The following is a 25,255-nucleotide window of genomic DNA, read 5'->3' as shown; positions in this document are numbered from 1 at the left end:
TGTGTTATGCAAAGATAATTCAACAAAATGACAAACTAATGCCTAGATCATGACCTTCTATACATATGGGATATGCTGCAGCTCAAAAAGGATATTTGCTATATGATTTAATAGATAGAATTTTTTTGTAAGCAGAGATGTTTAATTCAGAGAAGATATATTTTCATTTAAAAACAAGCAAGACAACAACAAGTCTTTATTTATTCATCCCAACATAGCAGACATCTTATTCCACACCACAGATTCAAGCACATATACTACAACTACAGAAAATCACATGCATATAACTCAACAAGAAGGTGTTATAATGTCAGAGTTCACACAAGCTCACACATAGCATTCTAAAGTTATTCCTGCAGAAGTCATACAGCCAACTACTCAACAGATATCAATCATACAACCATCAATAGTTCAAACACCACGGACTGCTCCTACTAATCTTTCAGATCAACCAGATATCAGAAAGTCTGGTAGAGGAAAGAAACCACCTATTTGGATGAAAGATTTTGTGTCATTAACTGCTCACCATGATGAACCTTATGCCATATCAAAGTGCTTAACCTATGAACACTTAACTTCCAAGTATCAAGCTTATTTGACAGCTGCTTCAAATATTATTGAGCCAACCTTCTATTCAGAAGCTGTGAAAGATCCTAAATGGGTGGATGCAATGAAGGCTGAGATTGAAGCTTTATAAAACAACCACACATGGGACATAGTAATGCTGCCTGAAGGTAAGACTCCAATAGGGTGCAAGTGGATTTATAAGATCAAATACAAGGCATCAGGTAAAGTAGAAATATTTAAAGCCAGGTTAGTAGCCAAAGGATTCAGCCAAAAGGAAGGAATGGACTATCAAAAAATATTTTCTCCAGTCATAAAGATGAAGACTGTAAGAATTGTACTGGTTTTAGCTGCTACAAGATATTGGCATATACATCAAATGGATGTCTATAATGCCTTTTTACAGGGAGATTTACTTGATGAAATATACATGACTCTGCCACAAGGATTCACAAGTCAGAGGGAGAATAAAGTGTGTAAACTTGTTAAATCCTTGTATGGTTTAAAACAAGCTCCACGACAATAGAATGCTAAGCTAACAAAAGCATTACTGAGCTCTCAATTTCAGCAAAGTCAATATGGCCACTCTCTGTTCTTTAAGAAAACTACAGAAGGTATTACAATAATTTTGATTTATGTAGATGACATGCTTGTTACCGGTGATTGTCTGAAACTAATAGAGAAAACCAAAACAAATCTGCAACAGTCTTTCAAAATAAAAGACCTAGGAGAATTGAAATACTTCTTAGGTATAAAGTTTGCTAGATCAAAACAAGGAATACTTATGCATCAGAGAAAATATGCTTTGGAACTTATTTCTGAGACAGGTATTGCAGCTGCTAAACCAGCAATTACACCACTGGATGTCAATATGAAACTCACAACAACAGAATATGATGAACATCTTAGAAAAACTAAGCCTACTACATTGGTGGATGAAGAACTGTCAGATTCAACTCCTTATCAAAGGATGATAGGTAAACTCCTATATTTAACAATGACAAGGCCATACATTTCATTCAGTGTACAAACACTATGTCAATTTCTTCAAAGACCAATGAAATCTCACATGGAAGCAGCTCTAAGAATTGTAAAGTACATCAAGAACAGTCCAGGACAAGGAATACTACTCTCCGGCAAATTCAACAGCAATATTTCAGCATATTGTGATGCAGACTGGGCTGCCTACCCATACTCAAGGAAATCTGTCTCAGGATATCTAGTCAAATTTGGAGACTCCTTAATATCATGAAAATCAAATAAGCAAATCACAATTTCAAGAAGCTCAACAGAAGCTGAGTATAGAAGCCTTGCAGCAATTGTAGCAGAACTCATCTGGCTAATTGGATTGCTAAAAGAAGTGGAAATTGATTTCAAACTACCTGTGGAAGTATTCAGTGATAGCAAAGCTGCAATGCAAATTGCAGCTAATCATGTTTATCACGAAAGGACAAAGCACATCGAGATTGACTGTCACTTCATTAGAGAAAAAATCATGCAAGGGCTAATCAAAACAACATACATATCTACTGAAGAACAGCCTGCAGATATTTTAACTAAGGGTCTCAATAAGATGCAGCATGAATATCTTTCTTCCAAGCTAGGTGTTCTCAATGTGTTTTCAGTTCCTAGCTTGGGGGAGTGCAGAGAAAGATATAACATAGCCAAAGGAGAAAGGGCAGTTATGTAATTTTTTAGTGTTAGTTAATTAGTTATTAACTACTAATCCTAGCTGTTAGAGTTAGTTAGAATATAGTATAATTACTTTGTATAAATATACTCCTTCACTGTACAGATGAATTAAGTGGAATAGAATCATTTCCTTCTCTCCTTACACGCCCTTATCTATCACTATGTTTCTCTCTTCTTTCTCTTCTTCTATCTTCTTCAAACTGGGCAAGAACCCATTGATTAGTTTAGATTTTGTCGGGTTAATAGGGTTTTCGAGTTTTTTTGTTAGATTGATAATATTTCAATCTTACTTTGTTAAAGTTATAAATAAAATTTTGACAAATAAATATTTATTTAGTAAAAACTGATAAATATATAATTTATTAAAATATTAAATATTTTTAGTAACACCTTATAATTATTTTTTTGGTTGTCCAACAATAATGTTTGGCTAAGTAGGCCTAGTGTTGCATTTAAGAAATAAAGGGGTTAATTCGTCATTTCAGTAGGCATTGCTCCAAACGTCAGATGACCGAAGCCAAACTCTTTTTCTCTCTCTATATCTCTCTAGACTAGATTTGTTGTTTTTCAACTCTCCGGTAAGTCCTGACTAAACTGAAAACACTAAGCAGCAGCTTATAATTCAGGCCGCCGCATAATTGTATAACAGAGAACTGTAAGGAATGTGTATTGAAGAAAAAAGTGTTATCAAGTGAATGATTATTTTAAAAAAGGAGAAATGGGAGCATTATGCGGCGGCGGCGGCCTCTCACGCGACATATTGGATCGTTTCTCCGACCGTTGTCTCCACTTCTTCCCGTGTCTTTCCGATCCCGGTAACTATTCTTTCGTTTTTACTGTTTCAATTCATCTATTTTCATATATTTACATTTAGGAGTTTTTAAACCTGAATTATTAACTTTTGCTTGTTTAATTGTAGCTCGGAGATCGACTTTTTGCTTGAGAATAGCGTTGGTGATACTGCACTTGATCTATGTGGCCGTTATATTTGTCTTTGGCGAAGATTTGATTCACAAAACTAAACAAGAGCCATGGTAATTGCTCTCTCTTTGCTTCTTGAAAACAAAGTATGAGTCTTTTTTCAGAATTAGGAGCTAACTTATGAAGGAGTTGATTTATATGAGAGAAATACCAATAATACAGTGAAAAAATGAGTCTTTTTTCCGGAATTAGCAGCTAACTTATGAAGGAATTGATTTGATTGAGGGCAAATACCAATAATATAGTGCAAAAATTGGGTCTTTATTCACCTAATAATGTGCTCTCACTTTACTTCATTGTTTGATTCATCTAATTCATTAGCAGCTAACTTATGAAGGAATTGATTGTCATGATACAGTGCATTGAACAAATGAAATTGAGTCTTTTTGCTTGCTACTTACTTTTTAGACTAATTTAAAAAGAATGACCTCTTTCTATATTTGGATAATCTGACCAAAAAAGGAAACAGAAACAGATATATCCCATTTATATAAGTCTCTGGTTCAAAAGGAAAATGATGGAATCGAATAAAATGGCCCTATCTTGACCATTCTTAATGATTTTTTAGAGATTTAACTTTTATTTAGGTGTTTTTACTAAAATCACTGAGACCCTCTTCCTTGCTTTCAAGGTACACAATTATATATTTGCTGCTGTTTGCTGCTACACTAGCTCAATACTTCATCACCTCTGGTTCTTCTCCTGGGTAATTTCATGCACACTTCTACCTTTTGATTTACTATCCATTTATTAGTCTTTACTAGCTTCAGTGCTACTTCACTGAAGGGCCGGTAAAGTTGCATTTGTGTGCTCAGTTAAAATTTCTGTTGAACTTGTAGCTACGTTCTTGATGCCATGAGAGTTGTCAATGAGGCAGATATGTCGCGTAATAGGGCATCAATGACCTCAAAGTAAGAGAATTTCCTTTCTGGTTCATTACATGGAAAGTAAATTATTAGTTCTCCTGGTATCTTTGAAATATTCAGTGTAAATATGTAGAGAGTTCTGCAGGCTTATCTAATTGCTACTATTTTCTGCCTATTGTGATGTAAAATTATCAAGCAAAGACAACCTGCTTCAAGCAAAAATGGATGTAGTTGTTACAATCGACAGGAACCAGTTAGGAAGGAATCTCCTAGGCCGTGGTACGATGGCTTGGACAAAGCTGGTTATGGATATGTATCCTAGTGGAACATCTCTTAGGTAAGGATAACTTGAATAACACCATGTTTATGCTTTTCTTGTTATCTCTAAAGCAGCTGCTCGTTTACTATATTGCAGCCTCTACCATAGCACTATTTGGTTCATCTTACATTGTGGTTCGATTTAACTTAAATTATTTTTGAACCAAGGATATCAAGGTTTGATTCAATCATTTGAAATCTACTTTTATTATATTTCATGACACTTGTTGGACTGGGAGGATATAGGGGACAATTTATGGTGATGGAAAAGTTGTTATAACACATTATCCATTTCAACAGTGTGATGCTTATATAACTATGAGATCTGGAAGAAAAATGTTAATAGTTTTAGATATAGAAGGCATCTCAGCATCATAAGATACCCCCAATTGGCTAACTGTATATTCCAATGAAGTGGCTAACTGTGGTGTGCAGTAGCTTTTTATATGAAGGAGAAGCTGTAACTACCCTGTATGATTTCCTAAGAATGTTGAGAAATGCCTAATCTTTCATTCAATAACAAAGGACAACATTTTAAATGACCCAATAATAACACATCTCAGGAGAATCTTTCATGATATTTTTTTTTATCCCTTATCAAAAAAAATATCATGAAGCTTTCTGCTGAGATGTGTTATTATTGGGTCATTTAAAGCCATAACTAATAGACATGTAATACAAGTGCCTGCAGTGTCAAGTTTGGTCATTTCCCCTTCAAAATACTAGTATAAACTTTGGTGTGAAACTAGATGAATTTATTAGGAAGCTGGTGTACATAATCTGTCATTAGTTCTGGTCATGAGTTTATGTCAAATAACGCGTCCTTGCTTGTTCATCATTTCTGGAAGTAGTTAGAGATTCATTGTAGATACTGAGTGCTTAGCTTGTGGAAGATGTTGGCATAAGCTTCTCCTCCGTAAATTCTCTTGGTTGTCCTAGATAATGAGTTTAGCTCTTCTTGTGGTTTAAGGTAAACTTGGACTCTGATAGTGATTAAGTCAGTTGCTGGGGAAATATTTTACCTTGTGAATTTTGCCCCCAACCTTTGGTCTAGTGGTAAGAGCGCAACACGCGATGTGTGGGTTAAGTGCATGACATGGATTTGAACCCTGTTTCCGACAAAAGCCTGGTAGTTGTGGAGAAGGGTAGAGGAGCAGACCCATTATCCACCAAGTTTTCAATCTTGCACCATTAGTCCTTGGGGATTTCTCAGTTATAAAAAGAAAAAATACGAATGTTAGACTAGTTTTTTCTTTCCTAATGTTCCCTTTTGCACCACCTTTGGATAGAATTATGACTCCATGTTGGTTGTGTAGTTATAGATTGTAAGATTCAATTAGCAAAAGCATCAGTTTCCCGTACTAACTAATGTTTGTTCTCTTTTCCAGAAGTGTGACTTGCACTTACTGTGATGTTGTGCAGGTAGGACCTCCCCCTTTCTTTGTCTTTATTTTTCTGCAAAGTAAGTGTTTTGGTACTTTTGGTAATCCTTAATGATAATAGGAGTATTTTTGGATTACCAAATAAGTGACGTGATCTGGAAGCATACTACTGACTACCTAGGTGGTTTAGAAGGAAATGAGGCAATCTTGTGACATTAACATGGTGCTAACATATATTTCTGTTGTAAACATTCATCTTATATTTCCAAGATATTCTATTATACTATTTACTCTCTTTGAAGCTCCTTGTATTTCCCAGGTTATGATCGTTGCATCCTTGATATGTTTATTCTTATGAGATAAACCAAACTATTAGTTGCTCCCTCTCCCTCTCTCCCTCTCTAAATATACATTACATACATATATATGGGGTTTTTGCTAACATACTACATGAAGGTAGTATGTTAGCATTTTACCAATTTTTGTTTTACCCAAAATACCCCTATTAACACACTAGCAACAAATGAGCTAATGGGCCTTTTCGTCTTTTGGGTCATCAAATTGTCTTCTTCCTTTACACATGACGTTTCTCTAAGGAAAAAGGATCGAATTTTAATTTCCTTTGCTGCAAGCTCTCTCTTTACGGATTTCAACCCATTTCCTTAGCTTCAATTTCCTTCGTGATGGATAAATTGTGTCTTTAAGCTGAAATTCTTCCCACCATTAAACAACTATTCTTTCAACTTAAGAGCATATATTTCTTGGCAAATCTAACTTTGAAATAATCTTTAATTCCTCCACAAGAAGCTCCATTGACACTAGATCCAAAAACTAAACCCACCTTCAGAAGAAAAAAAATTAACGTAATGTTTTTTATTAAAAAAAAAAGATCTGCATTATCTCGCCAATAGACAAGTTGCAAAATATGCAAGATATGCTCTTTAAAGTAAAAGAGGCCATTGATTACATGTGTAACTCCATTGATGGTGTAATGTGCTTCTTCTTCCTAGGACTGCCCCGAAATATCTAAAACAAAATGCAAGAGAAGAAATGAGGTTTGATGAAATTAATCAGGATATCAAAATTGATAAGACAATTTTTAGTTATTCGAGAGTAGGACATGGTATCTATATTGAAGATGAATCTGGATTCTGGAATGACAGAGAGGGTGGGGAAGAAGAGAACGAGGAGAAAGAGTGAGGGAGAGACTCAAAGAGGGCCGGGACTTCTTCATATCGTTGTTGAACATATCTTTTTTCGTAAACCATGTCTAGACTCTAGAGCTTTTGCTCCTTTTTTTCCTTTTTTTCGCTAACCCCTTGTCAAAGAGGAGAAGGATTTACCTTTTTTTTCTCTCTAATCGATCTAGCTCCTTCTTGTACAATCATCTGATGAAGGTCTCATCAAATAGCTCTTCCACTTCCAGTGCTCACATAGTAACAAACCCTTACTAATTTTTTTTTGGGGGGGGGGGGGGGGGTTTGATGCACAACCTTCTTAGGTTAAAAAGTTATTGGTGAGCACCTGTACATAAGCAATGCCCTAAACTTGTGGACATGTTTTCATATCTAGTTCTTTTTCTTTAGCTTTTGCAATATCTGATTTCCTCTGTTAAACCCTTTTCCTTGAGATGAGGCTGAGTGCAGATATATTCTTCAATTGTTTCAATTGGTTTATGATCTTTTGATTTATGATTTATAGGTCAGCTGTTGTACTTATCCTAATATTAGCACTCCTACTTATCCAATATACTTTATGGTTATCTTAGTAATTTTGTGGAAAGTTACTGATGTCAGGAGATCAATTTCTATAATGGGACTTATCCAGTGACTATTTGTCTTGTTAAGTGCCTAGAACTTTTAATTCCACTAATCTACATTTGTGCAGTTATGTTTAACAGATTTTGATTTTTACGCTGCTTGATTTGCAGCCTCCACGAGCTAAACATTGTCATGATTGTGACAAATGTGTTCTACAGTTTGATCATCACTGTGTTTGGCTTGGCACATGCATAGGACAGGGTAATCATTGCCGTTTTTGGTGAGCATCCATGCTACTAAGTTGATACACCAACAGTGTTTGTATCTTGCTCGCAGTTCGGTAAACTAATCTTGCAATTTTGATTGAAATTGTTTGTTTGTACCTGCGAAAAAAATATTAAAAAAAAACATAAAACTTGTACTGTTGATGTCATTTCCAGAAATGATACTAACATAGTTATCTTGCTAAGCAATGAATTTAAAGTATCATTCGAGGTTCTTGCTTTCATGAAGAGGCTTCAATTTTAGCTTGAATTGGTGGGACATATCCCTGTCAGAAGAGTTCATCAGTTCAAGACACCTATAAGAGGATGTTGGTTCATTTTAAAGATTGTTGTAAGAATATGTTGAACTGGTTTTGTGGGCTTGGAAGATATATGTACTTTGATTTGTCTAATTCATTATTATATGTTCTGTGGAAGTGACATGATCATGGTTCTAGTATTAAGACCACAATGAGAGACACTAGTAGGGGACTTGTAATATTGTACTTTCTCGTAATTATATGTATTTTTCTTCATCTATAAACACGCACGGAGCATGTGAGGATGCTTGATTTTCCTGAACTTTCAACTGGTAATAACTGCTTATATTACATGTCGGGACGCATATGCACTGCATGTTATTTCTTTAATTTTAGAGTTTTAAGCAAATCGTCTCGGCTAGTTTATTTACTTGCCTGATATAACAGGTGGTACATTTGTGGAGAAACAGCCTTATCCCTTTGGACTGGCACGTTATATATTCAATTCTTGAAGTCTGACATATCAAAGCCTTGGTATGAACTTTTCATGATGCTTTATCTTTTAAGAGCTTTTCTGGTTAGCCTCTGGTTCTTGCCCTTAAACATGTTTCTCCTCTGCTCCTTTAATGATATCTTGCTTCCCTGAAGTACATAAAGATGGATGTTGGTTTGGGAGCATCAGGAGAACTTGAGAAGGATAATATGTTTCATTGTCCCCCAACCAAAAAAACTAGGGGAACCCTGTGAACTTGTTAGTTTTCCTACCCAAATTGAAAGATGCCAACTCATAAAATTCATTTGCTTTAGCTGAAGCTAAAAACTGTCGACTGTTGTATATTCTTCCTAAATCAAAAGCTTCAGTTGGTGAAATGTAAACATGCGCATATTGGAATATTTGACTTGTTGTTTGAAATATCTTATCCTCTTCTGAGAAGTAAGAAGCTTGAAGAAGGCACTACTTTGGTTGTATAAGGTTGCAAAAACCAATTTCAAGAGACAAAATAACTATGGGAAACAGTAGTTAAAGAAGGGGCCTGGATCCTCATGAAAGCTCAAGCTGATGTGTCAAGATGGTGTGGACATGATTATTGTTTTTATCTCTATTTACATGTGTTTGTTGAATGCACACACATACCACCATAAAAAGACTAGCCTTGTTGTGAAACTTATATCCTGCTTTCATCTTTAATTGAATCTGAAGTCAAATGCTATAATTGCTTCATTGCAGGTGGTTATATGCAATTATGATCATGCTGCTAGTTACTCTGTTTTTCTGCCTCATCTTTCTTCTCCTCCTCTTACTTTTCCATAGGTAAGATTTCTCTTTACTGGAATATGGACTCTTTGTTTAGCATTGCCTGGCATATAATTGCGTATTTTTTGAAGTTTGTTAGATTTTAAGTTCTTAAAATTATGTGTGTTAGTCCCCTTTAAAAAAAAGGGTTATATGGGATTCTGGAATCTGGAACCCTCTGTTTGGCTTGCAGGGTTTATAATTATGGGAAAGGATGTAATGATTTCTTTAAGATAATCTATATCTCGTGTAAAGAAAAGATGGAATAGGAAGCCTGGTTACCGCCTTTCAGTCTTGTGAGGGAGGTAGAAACATATTTACACTAAGCTACTCAAACTTTAGAATTTGCGAGTAAAATCTGGCTTGGTTAGGTTGCTAGCCTAATAAGATGGGAAATATGAAGATTTTCTGAAGTTTATCTTCAGAAAATTGAAAATGAAATCTACCACATTTTAAAGTGAACTAAATTGACATGTTAAGTTTGGTCAGCCGACATATTTTTGCTTATATTATTCCCGCAGATATTTGTTTTTCTCCTTTAGCCAAAGTGACTGAACTTATGTTTCTTAAACCAGCTACCTAATTTTGACAAATCAGACCACTTATGAGCTTGTGAGACGACGGCGCATCCAATATCTGAGGTTGGTTATTTCCCTTAAATTCTTGTGTGATTCTATTTACTGGGTAGAGGCAGGTATATCTCCGTTTTTCCTTTCAGCTAGTACTCTGACAATGCTAGTTACAGATATGGTCAACATCTTTGAGTGATTTAATTTAATTTATATAACAAAAGCAAATGGAGGCATGTATTCTCATCAGGAATTTGTCTTGTCCTTGAGCCTTAATTTTGAACTTGCATTGATTTGCAGTAACATTCCTGAAAGAGTCTATCCATTTAGTAAAGGAGCATGCAGAAATTTGTACGAGTTCTGTTGTGTCCAAAGTAGCAAATATAGGATGGAACCGCTTCCAACAGCACAAGAACTTGAAGATAAGCTGAGACCGTATACATGCTCGGATATCTTTTCCTCTCGATGTTGCTGTTAATCACTTCTGTTGTATCCTATTTAAGCTTTCCCTAGATTGTACACTTGTGAAAATTTACAATAGCCATTTGATTGTATTATCGATTTTTTTACATTATGGAGATATCCAATTCAGGCATTTCTATGTGATTTCAGTATATTTTCCTATTTTTGGGCGGCATTGGTTTTGCTTATTTGATGTATACTTTCAAATGATGGATTGTTCTTGCTTTGTTTTCGGTTAAGTTTGGAGTGCAAGGTATTCTCATCCTCTTTGTGGTTACATTTTGCCGTAGGCTAACTTGCAGAAGTGTTCAAAGTACTACAGCTGTGAAGTTGCTATCTTTACTCGTTTTCCTAGTCTGCAATTGAGAGTTGGACATCTCGTGCTTGCTGCCAGTCCCAGTACCATGCCATAGGCTGACTTGCGCAGGTTGAACTAGGACTGCAATTATTGAGATGAATAAGTGATAAACCTAGCCATTTATGTTATTTGAGAGGCTAAACAGGAGCTGATACGCATTATTTCACCCATTATCATTTCCAGGCAAATCTGTTTGGGCAAAGGAGCGATCACTTGATCTTGCCATAAGCAAGGTGGTGCAGAATCGATAACAGGGTAGGAACCAAGGTCCAAATTTCCAGCAAAACAACCAACGCCAACTTTGAGTACAATGCTAAAAGGCAGTGAAAAGTTTGCCATAAACAAAAGATATTCTAGCTTTCAAAGTTGCGACTCTCCTTTCTACAGGCCATTCCTTGATCCCCTGAAAACTAAATGAAAATTCGTGACTCTAAGCTTTTCTGTAAATTAAGTCTCTTTTTATCCACCTCTATTCGTACACAGGGCAACATCTTTTATTTCAATCGTTTTCACTGAAAGTTTAAGTCAATCAAGAAAAGATTTTGCCCCTTGAATCACTAGTTCGCCGTGATTGAATGAAAACCCGAGGAGAGTGTCTATACTCAAAAGTAAAATGAAGAGTTTGATTTAAAGGGAAAACATAAAAGTAATATGCTATCCAGCATCATGCTATCACAGCATGACGAAAGCTCATGACTATGAGATAAATGTCTATATTGTGGCTTGCAAAAAGGCGAGGCGAGATAATTAGTGGAACAGATTATTACCAATTGTAAATGCTATGCAAAATTGGGTTTCTCATAAAACTAGCTATTTCTTATACCGACCTACTTCAAGCCGAGGAGAAAAACTCAGAGGGAAACAGCTGACCTAAGGACGAAAGAATTGGTTTACTAAAATTATACCTTGCATTGTGAATTGAGACATGTACAGATGATTCTTAAAGGAAGCAAGATCACTTTCCACTACTCTTCCACTTTTTGATGGGGAAGAGGGTGAGTTTTTTCCGAGGGGGGTCTGTGGGTCGTAACACTGAAATAGCAGTTTCATGTCCATTCTTATACTCCTTGTCACCTGTCAAAGGTTTTAGCTCAAAGGTTCCCTTTGTAAAACCTCTAGCAACCTGGTCAATCACACCTTGCAGATATCAGCAAATACAGAACAAAACTGCTATTTAATTATGAAAATGAACAAAATGTTTGAGCATACCTTTAGAAGAAGCCACACTTTTAGAGAACTACTCAAGATTGCTAGCCTTGTCCTCTTTCCTGAAGTCAAAAAGTTAGACATGTACTGATCAACCCTGAGAATAAATCTGGGCCAAGACTTGGGGTTTTCAGGGTCTGCCTTCTGATCCATTGTGGACTGATCAACACAAGAAACATAGAAAACAAGAATTAATTTTTGGCAAATCCGGTTATTATGTTGAATCATGCTAAATTAGGAGTATGCAAAAAGAAAATTAACAAAGAAAAAGAAGGAACAATGGAGACAAAGTGGTAAAAATGGATAAACTGGTTAATGAACTACATGATTTTGGATCGAGCTTTTGCAACTTACAAGATAATAACGAGAGGAAAACCCAAGAACATAACCTTGAAAAGGTATTTCTAAGTTTTTAGTTTACTTACTAGCAGCCGGCAAATTTCACGTTCAATCTTAGAGTATGCAGTCTCTAAAGCTTCCACTCTCCCCGTCCCATGACAGCATGCACATGGTTCACTGATCATGAATGTCACACTAGGTCGAACCTGTCAGGTAGAAGATGTAGTCACCCAACCATGATTAAGATAAGACAATTGAGCTAGTGTAATTATGACTTTCAATAGTTCACTTATCAAATTCAATAGTTCGCTTCTTTGATAAAATTACAAAGAACTTTAGAGCGAAATAACATACTCTTTTCCTTGTAATCTCCATAAGCCCATGTCTGGACAATTCAGACACCTTAACTGTTGATCGATCTCTCTCAACAGTCTTCTTGACCTCCTCGTAGACCAATCTCTTATTTGCTGAAGACGAAATAAAAGGAAACAAGACTTTCAAACAATTGCGTAACATATGGTCATGCATGTATACATGCTTTGTGAGCACATCAGTACCAAATAAAGCAAATAAAGAGGACTACATCTTCATAACGTGTTGTTGACTTCAAGCTATCATGAAAAATGATATGGTATGAGCTTAGTATCATATACAGTTTTGGGAGAAGCAATGTAGGCTGGGGCTGATCATGCAACTTTCAGTCTGATTATGTGCCAGTTTTAGCTGGTGAACTATAGGTGTCATGTAATACAAGTAATGTCGTACAGTTACCAAGCATTCAACAAAGATATCTTCAATTTCGGATATTGCATAGAAGACAATATTATAACTTTTCACGTCTCCCTCTTTTCTTTCTTATTTTCAGTTGCAATTACGATATTATTGCATGCGAGAAAAATAAGTCTAGCCTAACAGAACCACAAAAATTTTGTGCATCAATACCACTTAAAGAACACCCACACACACACACACACACAGAGAGAGAGAGAGAGAGAGAGAGAGAGAGAGAGAGAGAGAGAGAGAGAGAGAGAGAGAGAGAGAGAGAGAGAGAGAAAGAGGGAGAGCTGTTTACTTACAATCATCCAACATATCTATGAAATCCACCACAATAATGCCACCAATATCTCTCAGCCTTATTTCCCTAGCAATCTGAGAATAATTTCAGTATATCCTCAATAACCACATTTATCATATGATGAATTAAACATTGGAATCTGTCTTAAGAATAAACATAACAAATAGAAAGAAAACCATAGTAACCTTATGTTGCAATACATTTCAGTAACTAGCTTGGAGCCTCGAATAAAAGGTTCATATCTAACCAGAGACACCTTAATGAAGCTACAAATGCAGTAAGCAAACAAACATGAAGCAATATCTCTAACAAAGATGTATCAGTTCCAAAGTGAATAATATCGACTCTCCAGAGAAAGAGACATCAATAAAATTTCTTGAATTAGAATGATGAATACTAGCTTATGGTCAAAGCAAAAACGAGCATATAACATCTCATTTGTATTGGTTTATGGGTTTCTTCCTTTTCCTTTCCCTTTCTTTTCACAAGTTTCTTAAAATTTGAATCAAATTAACGTGACTTAGATAGCACCAGTGGAAAAGCAACCAGAGGTTGCCGTGAAGGCTTTGGCCAAGCAGTAAGAGTGCAGAGCGTGATGTGTGGGTTAGGCGCATGTCACGAGTTAGAATATTGTCATAGACAAAAGCCTGGTATTCAATAGGAGAAGTGTAGAGGGCAGACCCATTATCCACCGGTTTCAAACTGTGCGACACCGGTCCTCGGGGATTTCTCGGTTATCCAAAAAAATGAAAACCAGATGTTTAGCAATAAAAGTGACATGCTATGTCCTTCAATATTCCCAAACCAATAGAAGAATCAAAATGATATTGCAAATGGTCTCTCTGTAGTTTCCGTTATTAAACAAAGTTAGTTTTCCATAATAGATCATTTATGGGTCGTTTGGTATGTGGACTAAATTATGCCGGTATTATAGTCCCGGTATTATAATCCCTAGAATAATTTATTTCACCTAGGAGGTGGGATAAAATAATACCAAGTTTGATGGTATAAAGTGGGATAAGATGGGATATCCAGGATTAAGTATGGGACTAGGTTTATACCGTGTTTGGTTGACGGTATAATTTTATCCCGAGATAAATTTATACCATCAACCAAACATGGTATAAATTTAGTACCACACTTTACCCCATCTTATCCCACCTTATCCCGCTTACCAAACGACCCCTTACAGAATTTTCTTCTGTTCTGTACCCTAATAAGTTACTAATAAGCGACAAATGACTACTTGAATCAGGCGCCTTATGTACCACAGGATAAAAAGAGAAGCAATATAGCATGCCCGAATTTATAGAAAAGGATCTTCTAAGCATATAGCTCTAACAGAAAGATCGAAGTATCTTTACATCAAACACTAAGCATCTCCTAATTTACAGAAAAGGGTTTTCTAAGCATCTCCCGATTTATTTTCCAACTACCCAAATGCATCTGGTAACCAGCTTTCTCAGGTGCAGAAAATCAATGCTCTAGGAATATAATACGTAATCATAACAAAATACAGGTCTACATACTTGTCTGGCAGCTGCAAGGTTAACATTGAGAATAGCTATCTCTTGTGAAGTCCCTTGACCAAGCACACAATGCCCACCATTTACATCGATGGAGACTAAAGCCTCTGTCTGTTCAATCACTAGATAACCTCCGTTATCAAGGGGAACCCTGCAGATTTTACAAATTAAAGGGTTAAAGAGAAACATCATTTTAACAGGAAAATATGTTGATTCACCAAAAAAGTTAAAATAACCTCATAAAAGAATGTAAAGCTAAAAGAAAGTACTAGGAAAAAAACTAAATAATTTCCACCTTTTGCTGAGAATGTTGTCTATTTCTTCCTCAATCTTGTATTCATCAAACAGCGGAGTTCTTTTGCCGTACAACTCAACTCTTTCACAAAGATTAGGTGCAATTTCTTGAAGATAGTTTGTAACCTGAACAGAGCCCAGTTATACATACATACATATATATATATATATACATACATATATATATATATATACATACATATATATATATATTAGAGCACAATAAAATTCAACAGTTCCCTAACAATTGCTAGCCCACAGGCTTCAATAAAAGGCATTGATCCAAATTTATTAAGTATGAGAACATGATCTGAAGTTGTCTTAAACCCCACCCTAATGAAAAAGAGGAGTAAGGAAAACCAACTGATTTGAAGTCTATCTATCATGTATATTGTCCTCACTATCTTTATATGTCAGCATGACATTTCTTTCGGATATAAATTGAATAAACTGCTATATCTGACTACAGTTTGCTTTTTCTTCTAATGTCACCTTCAAACTTCAAAGTTAGAGAATGCCTTGATTAAACCAGAGAGCTAATACTGAAACAAGCTAAATGGTGCATGCCAAAATCGTCCAAGACCTGATACATTGTTGGAATAGAAGAGGACCAAAAAACGGCGACAAAAAGTTGCCGAACACTATACCAGCGACTGTACTGTGGACTGTATGGAAGGAAAGAAATACTTTGAAAGGTAAAAAGGAAAATAGTTGTAACTTAAAGCACAGATCACGTTTTAGCATAAAAATGAAAGTTAATTTCTGCAGCTCTTTTCACAAGTAGCTAATGTACTGAGATGCATACTGCAGATTGTTGTACTACTCATCCATTGCAAACTCTGGGTGCTATTCTTTTATAAAATATTCATTACATTTTCAACAAAAAAAAACTAAGAAAAAATACTGAAACAATCTAGCTTTACTTCTTAAATAGTTTATTCACTGAGGTCTTACTAATCCAAAATAATCTCATTCACCACCAGTATTTGCAAATCCTTATTTCCAAAAACCACTCAGCATTGGAAATGAAAATTATCAAAACCGCTTCCATGCTCACATATAACAAACTATCTCAAAGGAACATAAAACACCAAGCAAGACATGCAATTGCGTTTATTGGTCAAAAACCTTTTCACTTCCACTGCCTGATAAATGGCTAAGTCCATACCTCATGATATGTCCTTGGAGAATCAACCACCAAACTCTTCACCTGAACATCAAGGCCAGCATAAGAAAGCATAACATGTATTCGTGCTAATTTAAGGAAGGCCAGCCCTAACCAGAAGTTCCATCAAAAATAAACTGAACAATCCATGAAGGGAAGAACCAAGATTGAGCAGACCTGATCGCTAAAATAATCCTGAACAACAGAGAGTGTTTGACCCATTGCCTGGTGAAGCATAACGGGAACTGCTCCATCAACACCTTCATCTGCGGCAAGAGCTGCTGACTTTGCATGCTCAATTATACTTTTCCAAGTTGAAAGCAAGCCTTCCAAATCCTTCTGCAATTCAGTTAATGAATGACCGGCTGCAACTGTCCTTACCGTAAGACCAAATCCTTGAGGCTGCAAAGTTTTTGCAATGACTCTTAAACGTGTGCGCTCAACACCAGCGATCTTCTTTGAAATACCTATTGTGTTGCCGCGAGGAGCTAAAACCTGGGAAGAGGAGAACCAATTAGATTGGGGCTTCTAAAAATGGACTTTCAGCTGTGAGAGACAGAATCATGAAACATATAATACCCAGAATCTGCTCCTTAATTTTGGATAAGCATTCAGTGTCGGGCCCTTCGTGCCCAATCCTTCTTTAACAACTTGAGCAATTATTTTAGTGCCTTTCCGGACTTTGACCCACTTGCTTTCATCTCTTTGTGAAACTTTATTACCATTCACAGTATGCTCAATAGTTGGATTCTGCGATTGGTACCCAATCCCACTGGATTCTTCCAGATATTTCTCTGAATGAGATTCAAGCCCATGCTCAGTTACACTACCATTACAATTTTCTAAAAGGACTTCTGAAATATTACAAGTGTCACCCCTTTCATGCTCCCCAAACTCATTGTCCATGTATTCCATGGAATCGTCCTCTATATCAGCATCTTCAATCTCATCTCTGTCCACTTCTTCTAAAGTGGATTCATTTCCAGGAAAACCTTGATTCTCTTCAAGCATGTCAACCACAGTACCATTAATTATTCTTCCCCTTGAATCATGACAAAATGGGGGGAAAATAAACGGTTCTCTGTTGGGCTTCATATCCATAAAGGAGGGTCTTGAAGTGCCAATATTTACAAATGCACCACCCATGTGTGGAACTAACTTTGTAACTACTCCTAGATATACACTATCGCACTGCACATTATTTTTCACCGGTTCCAGCAACAGTTCAACCAGTTTCTCATTTTCCAAAACAGCAATTCTTTGCACAGTACATACCGAAGAATTAATCAGAATAATTGTTGTAACTGAGTCTTCCTTGGAAATTGCATCATTTTGATCAACAGGCAACAACTTCTCAGGTATTTGTTCGTGTTGATTGCTAGATGAAGGTTGAGCTAATTGTTCAAGCTGATTGCTAAATGAAGGTTGAGCTTCATCCTCTTTATCTGACTGTTCAACTTTACAGTCGTCAGGAGCCGTCCCAGCATCAAAACTAGGAGAAGAGGTACATGCTTGAAGTAACCACGGCTCCTCCACATAGGCATATGTTTCATACGAGGTTCCTGATGAAGCATCATTAGCATTTACCTCATACTTGGACCAGAAATTCTCACTAAGTGTAGACTGATTTAAGCATCTTGATTCTAAATTTTCACAGTCAAGACCCTTAACTATCTTGTCATCGCAAATGAAATCAACAGGAGCATCTGACTCTGCCAAATGATGAAGAAGCAAGGAAGATTCGCATAGCCATGGCTCCTCAACGGTCTGACCTTCGGTTGAAAAACTTTTGCCACAATCTGAAGCTGTATCAATTTCATCTTTGAAAAAACTATCCTCGTCTATAAAATCAATCAAGACCTGCTTTAGGATGGAAGAATTGTTGTTCAAGCATTTCGCAGTACCATTCCCATCTGCCAAATCACTCGAAGCATTTAATATCTAAACAAAATAATTACATAAATCAGAGAGATTACACACGAGTATAACTCATCCACAAAAGAAATCATAGTATAACATAAGTAATACCACTAGCACGAGCTGGAATGAACAGACGGATAGGAATAGATCTCTCCACTATCCAGGATCCAAATATGCTTCCCAAAGGCCTCCTTGTACGAGATTTAATCCACAAGTCCCTCGAAAAAACTTTTCCTTTTTGTTTAGAAGGTACCAACACAGACACATCGTGCGTAGCTTTGCATAAAGCAGCAGACGAAGTCAACATATCTCCCTTTATAGAACAGTTGCATCTCAGATTTCCCGAATGCGGTATCTGCTAAGACCCACAAGAGCTTAGTCACACTAGATGATGAACAAAACTCAGTATCTGGTACATTCTCAAAGCATTCAGAGTACCAGAATGGCGAAGGCAATATCTGTGAGATAAGGGTAACTACCCTTATATAGAGAGTGATCTAGCTTTCCTCGTAAGGTGTTTATTTTTTTACCTGCCAACCTCAACTTGTGGAAGATAGAGTACTTTAAGATTTCAGAAAAACATATTTACTCGTCAAGAAAAAACTCGTTAGAGAAAATATTCTCAAGAGGAGGTGCAACAGCGTGAAGAAAGTGTTTTTAGAGTTAAATGAGGGAACTTTTTGCCAGATTAATCAGGTCAATTAGGTATAAGAATATCAAGACATAACAAGGAATTTATGAAAAAGGGTTCTTGCTAATTGGCGAGGCAGAACTCTATACTTTTTTAATATGGAAAAAAAAAAACTGAAACAAGAGACGTAATTATTGTCCTCTGTGAGTGTTTGACTGTAAAATTTCGTTTATGGGGTAAAATTGCTCTCGTTACTTGTTATCTAATCAATCATATACATTCTTCTCGTTTGAACTTTGTCAAGAAACGTAAGTGCGCCATGAATGGACTAATGGCTATGCTTTCATGATTTTGCTGTCAGGAACTAATATTTAAATGACAGAAGTGGAGCGAAATTCCTCTAAATAAACGAAATGCAAAAGCTTCAATTAAAGTGTCCGATCACAATTGCACTCCTACCGTCACTCCCCCTTCCGCCACACCACCCGGCGGCCAGCCCACATAAAAATGGAGAAACCCCAGAAAACAAAATGATAAAGAAGGAAGAGAAAGATTGCATAAGCATTCATTCAGTAGCATAAACACAGAAAAATTGAGCTATTTTAATCGTCCCAAACACTTTTTTAAGTATTGAAAGCTGATAGAGGAGAACTGGTTAAGAAATGAATATAGGAAACAGCAAATAGATAGAGAGAAGATAAAAGAAATATAACCTGGATAAAAGCTAAGCTACTGTTCAGCAATAAAGAAGCTGCGCTGTTTATCTAGTACCTCGGACAGCAAGGAGAACGGCCAACTCTGCTTCTTCAAAGATAAGGAGCGACTAGCGGGTCCTTCCCATTTCCCTTGGGTTTTTTCACTTTCTTTTCCATTTTTCTTTTTCTACTTAAATAAAGAAAATAATATACAATAAAAGGGTAAATTGCAAAGAAGAACACCCTAGTCTATTGAGATTGTAATTACCTTATCTCTAGTTTTTTTTTTCTCCTCATTTTTTTGCGAGAATTAGAAATGACCACCTTATTTTTTTCTCGTGATCAGTCAAACTTAATAGCTCTCCTTCTTTATTAAATTTGGTTCGACATATGTGTGCTGATTTTCTTATCAATGATTATATTGTCATTTGTCCCTTTGAAGGAAAATATCCAAAAAAAAGAATCAAACTGGTAGGTATATACAATAGGAAAATGTGTTCATATTCTAATGAAGATCATCTTCACAATCCGTCGTTCTTGCTTTATTAACGAAAAAACAAGTATAACTGTTGTTTCTTTTCTTTGTTTTGAAAGGTAATGCTTCCTAACAATTACAAATGTCAAAAAAGAATTTCCAAAAATCTGATAATCCGTTCTCTTAGCAAGACAAGGAACGTTGACAGTTATGTTTTCTCAATCGATCGAAGATTTTAATTAAGAAAAATAAGATATGTTGTCCTATAAAAATTTAGAATGACTATTATATTATATGTATTATAGATTTCATTTGTAACATAAAATTTAAACACGAGATGCTAATGCAATCATAAATATACCAAGGGTAGTTGGTACTTCTAGTTGTATAAAATTGATACACCAAAATTTGTATAAAATTGACACAAAGGAACTAGTTTTACTCCATGCAATGATTGCTACATACTATATAATGAACCATTTAACATATAACTTGGTTTCTGTACTGTATTATCCTATATATTGACTGGCACAAAATGTATCTGATCCCATGAGTCCTGATAATCTATGTCCGAAAGTTCCGGGAATTGAGAGACTCAAAGCGAGCAGCAAGTGTGTCGTAGTCAGGCAATTTGGGATGAACCCGAGGTACTTGAGGTGCAGGCCGGTTGGGGGCTCGGTTGGAACCTGTTGTGGCATCTTCAGTTTCTATCTCTTCATCCCCATCTGATTCATCAAACTTGATACCGGAATGTGAGGACGGAACATTATAGCTGTGCCTTCTATAGAACTTTCCACCATTAGCATCAGTAGGTGGGCTGTGTTGATATGCATTGCCACTCGGCGGATCTTCCATCTCAATTTCCTCATCACAATCTGAATCATCATCATACTTCACATTGGAATTTGAGGATGGAACATTATAGCTATGTCTCCTACAGAACTTCTGTGATCTTTTCATCTCAGTATTTTCAGGATTCCTCATGTTCTTACTCCAATGATCATCAAACAGATCAACTATAGACTGAGAAGTTGGTGCCCCATCATTTCGAGAGAACTTGGGGACAGGAGCACCAGAAACATAAGGAATATTGTCAACAGTTGCATTATTCATAGAGTGATGACGACCAGTAGATGCTTTTGCATCTTTACTGGCCAAATATGCAGCTGCTTCAGCAGCCGCAATAGCTTGCTTGGCAGATTCAGCAGCTGCTTTAGCCGCTGATGCTGGGTCGTCAAATTTGGTGACTTTCGATTCTCCATCATCTGAAGCCCTGTAGTAGTTTCAGGAGATGGATTCTGACATCAGCCAAGTCAAAGATTTTGTTTGAAGGAACAAAAGCAAAATCATTGTTTTTTTGCAGAAAGGGGGAATAACAAATCCAAATTTCCATCAGTTGAATGAATACCTCGGAAGGTCATTAGGCTCAGCAGGTTGCTTTGAATTCCTCGGAAGGTTATTAGGCTCAGCAGGTTGCTTTGGGGTTGGCTTCAGGGGCAAGCTAGTGGCACTTACAAAGCTGTCGGGTCCGTCCTGATCAAAGAGAATAGAGATTAGTTAGACAGTCATCGAGCATGTTTGGCACCATAGACAGATTTAGATGGATTTTGAGAGTGAGAGACACACTATACGCTCTTCTGGTGGCTTGAGAAGCTCCACCTCTGATTCTGCAGTGTCCCAATCGACCTGGTATTCCTTGGCTATTTCCTTCATGATTTTAAGTTTAACTTCACCACTTGGAGTCTTCACAGAGAGCTTCTCAATGAGCTGGAACAACAATTTCCCACTTCTTTTAGGCCCTCCAAGTACACAAGTAATAGATATATTTATTAATGGTAAAGAAATCCATGAGTTTTTAAGAGAAGAAATATGACTACCGTTCGGTTTACACCAGCATTGGGTCGCAGATCAGTGGCTGCAGAAACAAAATCTTTACCATATTTCTTCTCAAAAACATCTTTAATTCTCATCAATTCCGGAATATCTGAGCACCGAGGGGCTGCAAAAATCAAACTTGATATTCCCTCTTTCAGATCAGCTGGACATTCCCTGCAACAGGCAGATCAATAGAAAGCAAGGGTATCTGTGAGCTTTGTCCTGTAATCTTAACAAAAAAAAAATTGTTAAAAAGGAAGTGTACAGCTTGAGACACCTTACTTTTGTTTTGCAATAATAGGAAGTCTAGCCACAATAAGTTCACAGAAGAGCTCGAGAAACTCATTTGCTTGCAATATGTTTTGTTCTCTTATCACATGTTCAACCTACAAAAGTGAAGAATGTGAATATTCTTCCCAAATGATTAGCACAAAGAGTCGATATATGGATAAAAACCTCTTTAAAAGGATCATAAGCAAAAGAAATAAGAAAATTCTAGTTTAAATTGAAGAAAGAAGATTTCATACTAAAATCAGATGTTGGATATCAAAACAAAAGTAGAGGTATCCTCATATTACATTGTATGATGGGTCTGTTTAAGCGACTTCAAGATCATCCAACAGAGAATAAAGTAAAATTAGAATTTGGAAAGGCTTTGCATTAAATAAAAGAGCTCTTTACTATCACATTGATTAGTATACAAAACAGAAAGTACTGATAGCAGAGGTACCCTGGTCTGAAATATTAGTAATACCAACATGTCATGTATAGCAGGAGATGGTAAAACTGGGAGGAGAAAGGGAACTTCAGTAGGTCAATCCCATGGTAAAAATTAATAAATTGTAGCAAAATCCTATAGTTTTAAAGTAAACAAAAGTGTTACTGAATGAGAAAGAGCATAAACACAGTCAAGCTAATTCAACACGATTACTTAATTGCATTCTCCAAGTTTGGTCAGAAGCATAAAAAAGGTCATTAAAAATAAGTCATCTGCTATAAAGAAATATCTCTGTAGAAACCCTATAATATTTTTAAAAAGCAAAACCTATGTCTTAAGCTAAATGATCCACAAGGGTTTCATTACTAATTCTAAGCAGTAACAATACAGCTTACCACGAGACATGATATAGCAAATCCCCCATTCAATTACTCAAAAAAATTGCCAAATAGAGCTAATTTCCAGGTTACATACACATCATTGGATCAATCAATCAACTACGCATCAACCCCATTTCAGAATTCAGAGGTTATATAAGAACATGAAGAAAGAAAAGAATTCAGAAAAAGGAAAGATTACCCGAATACGAGCAGTGGCATCCTGACGGGACTCAAGAAGCATAGCAATGTCTCTCCTCATTTGCCGTACAACCACTTCCCTCTTGTTCCTCAGCAATTTAATCCTCGCCACCGCCATCTTCGCCATTGTCTTGCTGCATACACACAGAAGAACAGTAACAAAGTTACAGTAAATTTGAAATCTTTTTTCCAAGAAATAAAGTTTAGGGGGCATAGGGAAATTCACCATTTAGAGGAATTGAATGTTCTGCAGAAGAGAGATAGACCCATTTTCACGGCCTTCTTGCAGTGCTTGGTGGCTGCACTTGCTGCTGTCATTGCTTCCTAAAAAAGAGAGTAAAGCAAGTTGTGAGAAGAGTGTAAATGGTGGGATGGTAGTGAAGAAGAGACGGACAGAGTTGTATGTGTAACGGTCGTCTGGGCTGTAAAGAAAATATGATGAGTATCAAAATAATGAGAATGGACGACGTGGCAATTTCAGAGGGACCCGGCGAGGAGCGACGACCGACATTACACAAAAGAGCCGTTATTTTATTGACGATTTGGCATTTTGTTTCATCGTTTCTAGGGCTCTTATTGTGCGCCTTCGAGGATCCGATGTTTGATTCAAGGTTGGAATTTTTTTTCTCACATATTTAAAAAAACGATAATACCCTCCCGGTAAGGAAAAAGTTACGTACATCTTGTTCTCTCCAAACACTATTTATGAAAAATTACTGAGAGTTGTTATTATTGTTATTATATATATATAAAAAGATAATATTATTCGCTTTAATTCTATTTTTGAATTTTTAAAAAGTAGAGAGAATTTTTTTATACAATATATACACTCCGGAAAAAGTGGAATGGAAAGGAGCAGGGAAAAGTGAAAACCAAGAAAGTAGCGTATCTGAAACTAGTAGAAAGTGTAGACGAGGAGAAAAAGAGGACTAATTGGGAGCATTATAAGTTGGCTAAGAAAGAGGCAAAGCTAGCCGTTACGGCAGCCAAAATTGCAGCTTTTAGTCATTTGTATGAGAAATTCGAGGGCCGAGGTAGGGATAAGAGGTTGTTCAGGTTAAACAAGGCACGAGAAAGGAAGGCGCGTGACTTGGACCAAGTGAAGTGCATCAAGGACGAAAAAGGTAGAGTTTTATTGGATGAGGGGCTTATCCGTCGGAGATGGCAGACCTATTTCCATAGTCTCTTGAACGGGGAGGGGGACATGAGCATTGTACTAGGTAATTTGGAACTCTCCGGGAGTCATTGTGACTTTGGGTATTGTAAGCGGATTAGAGTTGATAAAGTTGAGGGGGCTATGCGTAAGATGAGCAAGGATAAAGCGACTGGACCGGATGAAATTCCGGTGGAGTTTTGGAAGAGTGCGGGCAAGGCAGGCGTGGAGTGTCTCAATAGGTTATTTAATATCATGTTTAGAGCGAAGAAGATGCCCGAAGAGTAGAGGTGGAGCACGATGGTTCCTGTATACAAGAACAAGGGTGATATCCAAAATTGCAATTACTATCGAGGTATCAAGCTGCTTAGCCATACTATGAAAGTCTAGGAGAGAGTGGTAGAGCTAAGGGTGGGGAGGAGTGTGTCTATTTCTGAAAACCAATTTGGGTTTATGCCCGGCGTTCGACTACAGAAACCATCCACTTTGTTAGGAGATTGATGGAGCAGTATAGGGAGAGAAAGAAGGACTTGCATATGGTGTTCATCGATACATGTATGATGGAGTAAAGACCCAAATGAGGACGGTGGGTGGGAACTCAGACCATTTTTTGGTTATGATGGAGTTGCGTCAGGGGTCGGCACTCAACTCTTTTTTTGTTTGCTTTGGTGATGGACGTACTGACGCGTCACATCCAATGGGAGGTGCCGTGGTGCATGCTATTTGCAGATGATATTGTATTTATTGATGAGACGCGAGACGGTATGAACGCGCAATTAGAGGTATGGAGGCAGACCTTGAAATCTAAAGGTTTCAAGTTGAGCAGGACCAAGACA

At 36.8% G+C, this 25,255-nt stretch overlaps 4 protein-coding genes across 5 annotated transcripts; 2 read left to right on the top strand and 2 right to left on the bottom strand.

Annotated features, from left to right (window-relative positions):
* Window positions 1–2,738: 2,738 nt before the first annotated feature.
* On the top strand, window positions 2,739–10,555 carry LOC104090447 (protein S-acyltransferase 10-like). Its single transcript, XM_033654607.2, has 11 exons — window positions 2,739–3,071; window positions 3,176–3,290; window positions 3,869–3,943; window positions 4,077–4,148; window positions 4,300–4,440; window positions 5,810–5,843; window positions 7,734–7,843; window positions 8,534–8,620; window positions 9,315–9,398; window positions 9,956–10,021; window positions 10,250–10,555. The coding sequence occupies exons 1-11, from the start codon at window positions 2,975–2,977 to the stop codon at window positions 10,425–10,427; spliced, it is 1,059 nt and encodes a 352-aa protein (XP_033510498.1). The 5' UTR covers window positions 2,739–2,974; the 3' UTR covers window positions 10,428–10,555.
* A 958-nt stretch (window positions 10,556–11,513) lies between these two features.
* Window positions 11,514–19,916, bottom strand: LOC104090449 (ribonuclease E/G-like protein, chloroplastic). 2 transcript variants are annotated; one of them, XM_009595544.4, is made up of 12 exons: window positions 19,639–19,916; window positions 18,403–18,649; window positions 16,954–18,287; window positions 16,552–16,869; window positions 16,378–16,419; window positions 15,211–15,335; window positions 14,919–15,066; window positions 13,391–13,463; window positions 12,669–12,781; window positions 12,401–12,520; window positions 11,979–12,134; window positions 11,514–11,892 (listed from the first exon to the last, which is right to left on the bottom strand). In XM_009595544.4, exons 2-12 carry the CDS (start codon window positions 18,599–18,601, stop codon window positions 11,725–11,727), a joined length of 2,796 nt encoding a protein of 931 aa, XP_009593839.1. In that variant the 5' UTR covers window positions 18,602–18,649; window positions 19,639–19,916; the 3' UTR covers window positions 11,514–11,724. The 2 variants fall into 2 exon arrangements, with proteins under 2 accessions (XP_009593839.1, XP_070051385.1); XM_070195284.1 differs by lacking the exon at window positions 19,639–19,916 and adding an exon at window positions 18,733–18,837.
* A 562-nt stretch (window positions 19,917–20,478) lies between these two features.
* Window positions 20,479–23,707, bottom strand: LOC104090450 (uncharacterized). The gene is made up of 7 exons (XM_009595546.4): window positions 23,493–23,707; window positions 23,268–23,400; window positions 22,253–22,356; window positions 21,973–22,144; window positions 21,722–21,862; window positions 21,504–21,628; window positions 20,479–21,368 (listed from the first exon to the last, which is right to left on the bottom strand). Exons 1-7 carry the CDS (start codon window positions 23,582–23,584, stop codon window positions 20,660–20,662), a joined length of 1,476 nt encoding a protein of 491 aa, XP_009593841.1. The 5' UTR covers window positions 23,585–23,707; the 3' UTR covers window positions 20,479–20,659.
* An 18-nt stretch (window positions 23,708–23,725) lies between these two features.
* Window positions 23,726–24,707, top strand: LOC138904758 (uncharacterized). The gene is made up of 2 exons (XM_070193264.1): window positions 23,726–23,791; window positions 24,069–24,707. Exons 1-2 carry the CDS (start codon window positions 23,726–23,728, stop codon window positions 24,705–24,707), a joined length of 705 nt encoding a protein of 234 aa, XP_070049365.1.
* The last annotated feature ends 548 nt before the right edge of the window (window positions 24,708–25,255 follow it).

Source organism: Nicotiana tomentosiformis, chromosome 2, assembly GCF_000390325.3.
Source record: "Nicotiana tomentosiformis chromosome 2, ASM39032v3, whole genome shotgun sequence".
NCBI lineage: Eukaryota > Viridiplantae > Streptophyta > Magnoliopsida > Solanales > Solanaceae > Nicotiana > Nicotiana tomentosiformis.
Note: the sequence above shows the minus strand (reverse complement) of the source record. Positions and strands in the feature narration are given on the sequence as shown.

Excerpts from the sequence above, each read along its gene's own strand:
- LOC104090447 (XM_033654607.2), top strand. The coding sequence starts at position 2,975 with ATGGGAGCATTATGCGGCGGCGGCGGCCTCTCACGCGACATATTGGAT. Across the intron at positions 3,291-3,868 it reads AAAACTAAACAAGAGCCATG|GTACACAATTATATATTTGC; the intron begins GTAATTGCTCTC and ends CTTGCTTTCAAG. Across the intron at positions 7,844-8,533 it reads GGTAATCATTGCCGTTTTTG|GTGGTACATTTGTGGAGAAA; the intron begins GTGAGCATCCAT and ends CTGATATAACAG.
- LOC104090449 (XM_009595544.4), bottom strand. The coding sequence starts at position 18,601 with ATGTTGACTTCGTCTGCTGCTTTATGCAAAGCTACGCACGATGTGTCT. Across the intron at positions 13,464-14,918 it reads ACCTTGCAGCTGCCAGACAA|ATTGCTAGGGAAATAAGGCT; the intron begins GTATGTAGACCT and ends AATTATTCTCAG. Across the intron at positions 11,893-11,978 it reads AAGTGTGGCTTCTTCTAAAG|GTTGCTAGAGGTTTTACAAA; the intron begins GTATGCTCAAAC and ends GTGATTGACCAG.
- LOC104090450 (XM_009595546.4), bottom strand. The coding sequence starts at position 23,584 with ATGACAGCAGCAAGTGCAGCCACCAAGCACTGCAAGAAGGCCGTGAAA. Across the intron at positions 22,145-22,252 it reads CCTATTATTGCAAAACAAAA|GGAATGTCCAGCTGATCTGA; the intron begins GTAAGGTGTCTC and ends TGCCTGTTGCAG. Across the intron at positions 21,369-21,503 it reads GAGCCTAATGACCTTCCGAG|GGCTTCAGATGATGGAGAAT; the intron begins GTATTCATTCAA and ends AAACTACTACAG.
- LOC138904758 (XM_070193264.1), top strand. The coding sequence starts at position 23,726 with ATGGACGACGTGGCAATTTCAGAGGGACCCGGCGAGGAGCGACGACCG. Across the intron at positions 23,792-24,068 it reads CGACATTACACAAAAGAGCC|AGAGAATTTTTTTATACAAT; the intron begins GTTATTTTATTG and ends TTTAAAAAGTAG.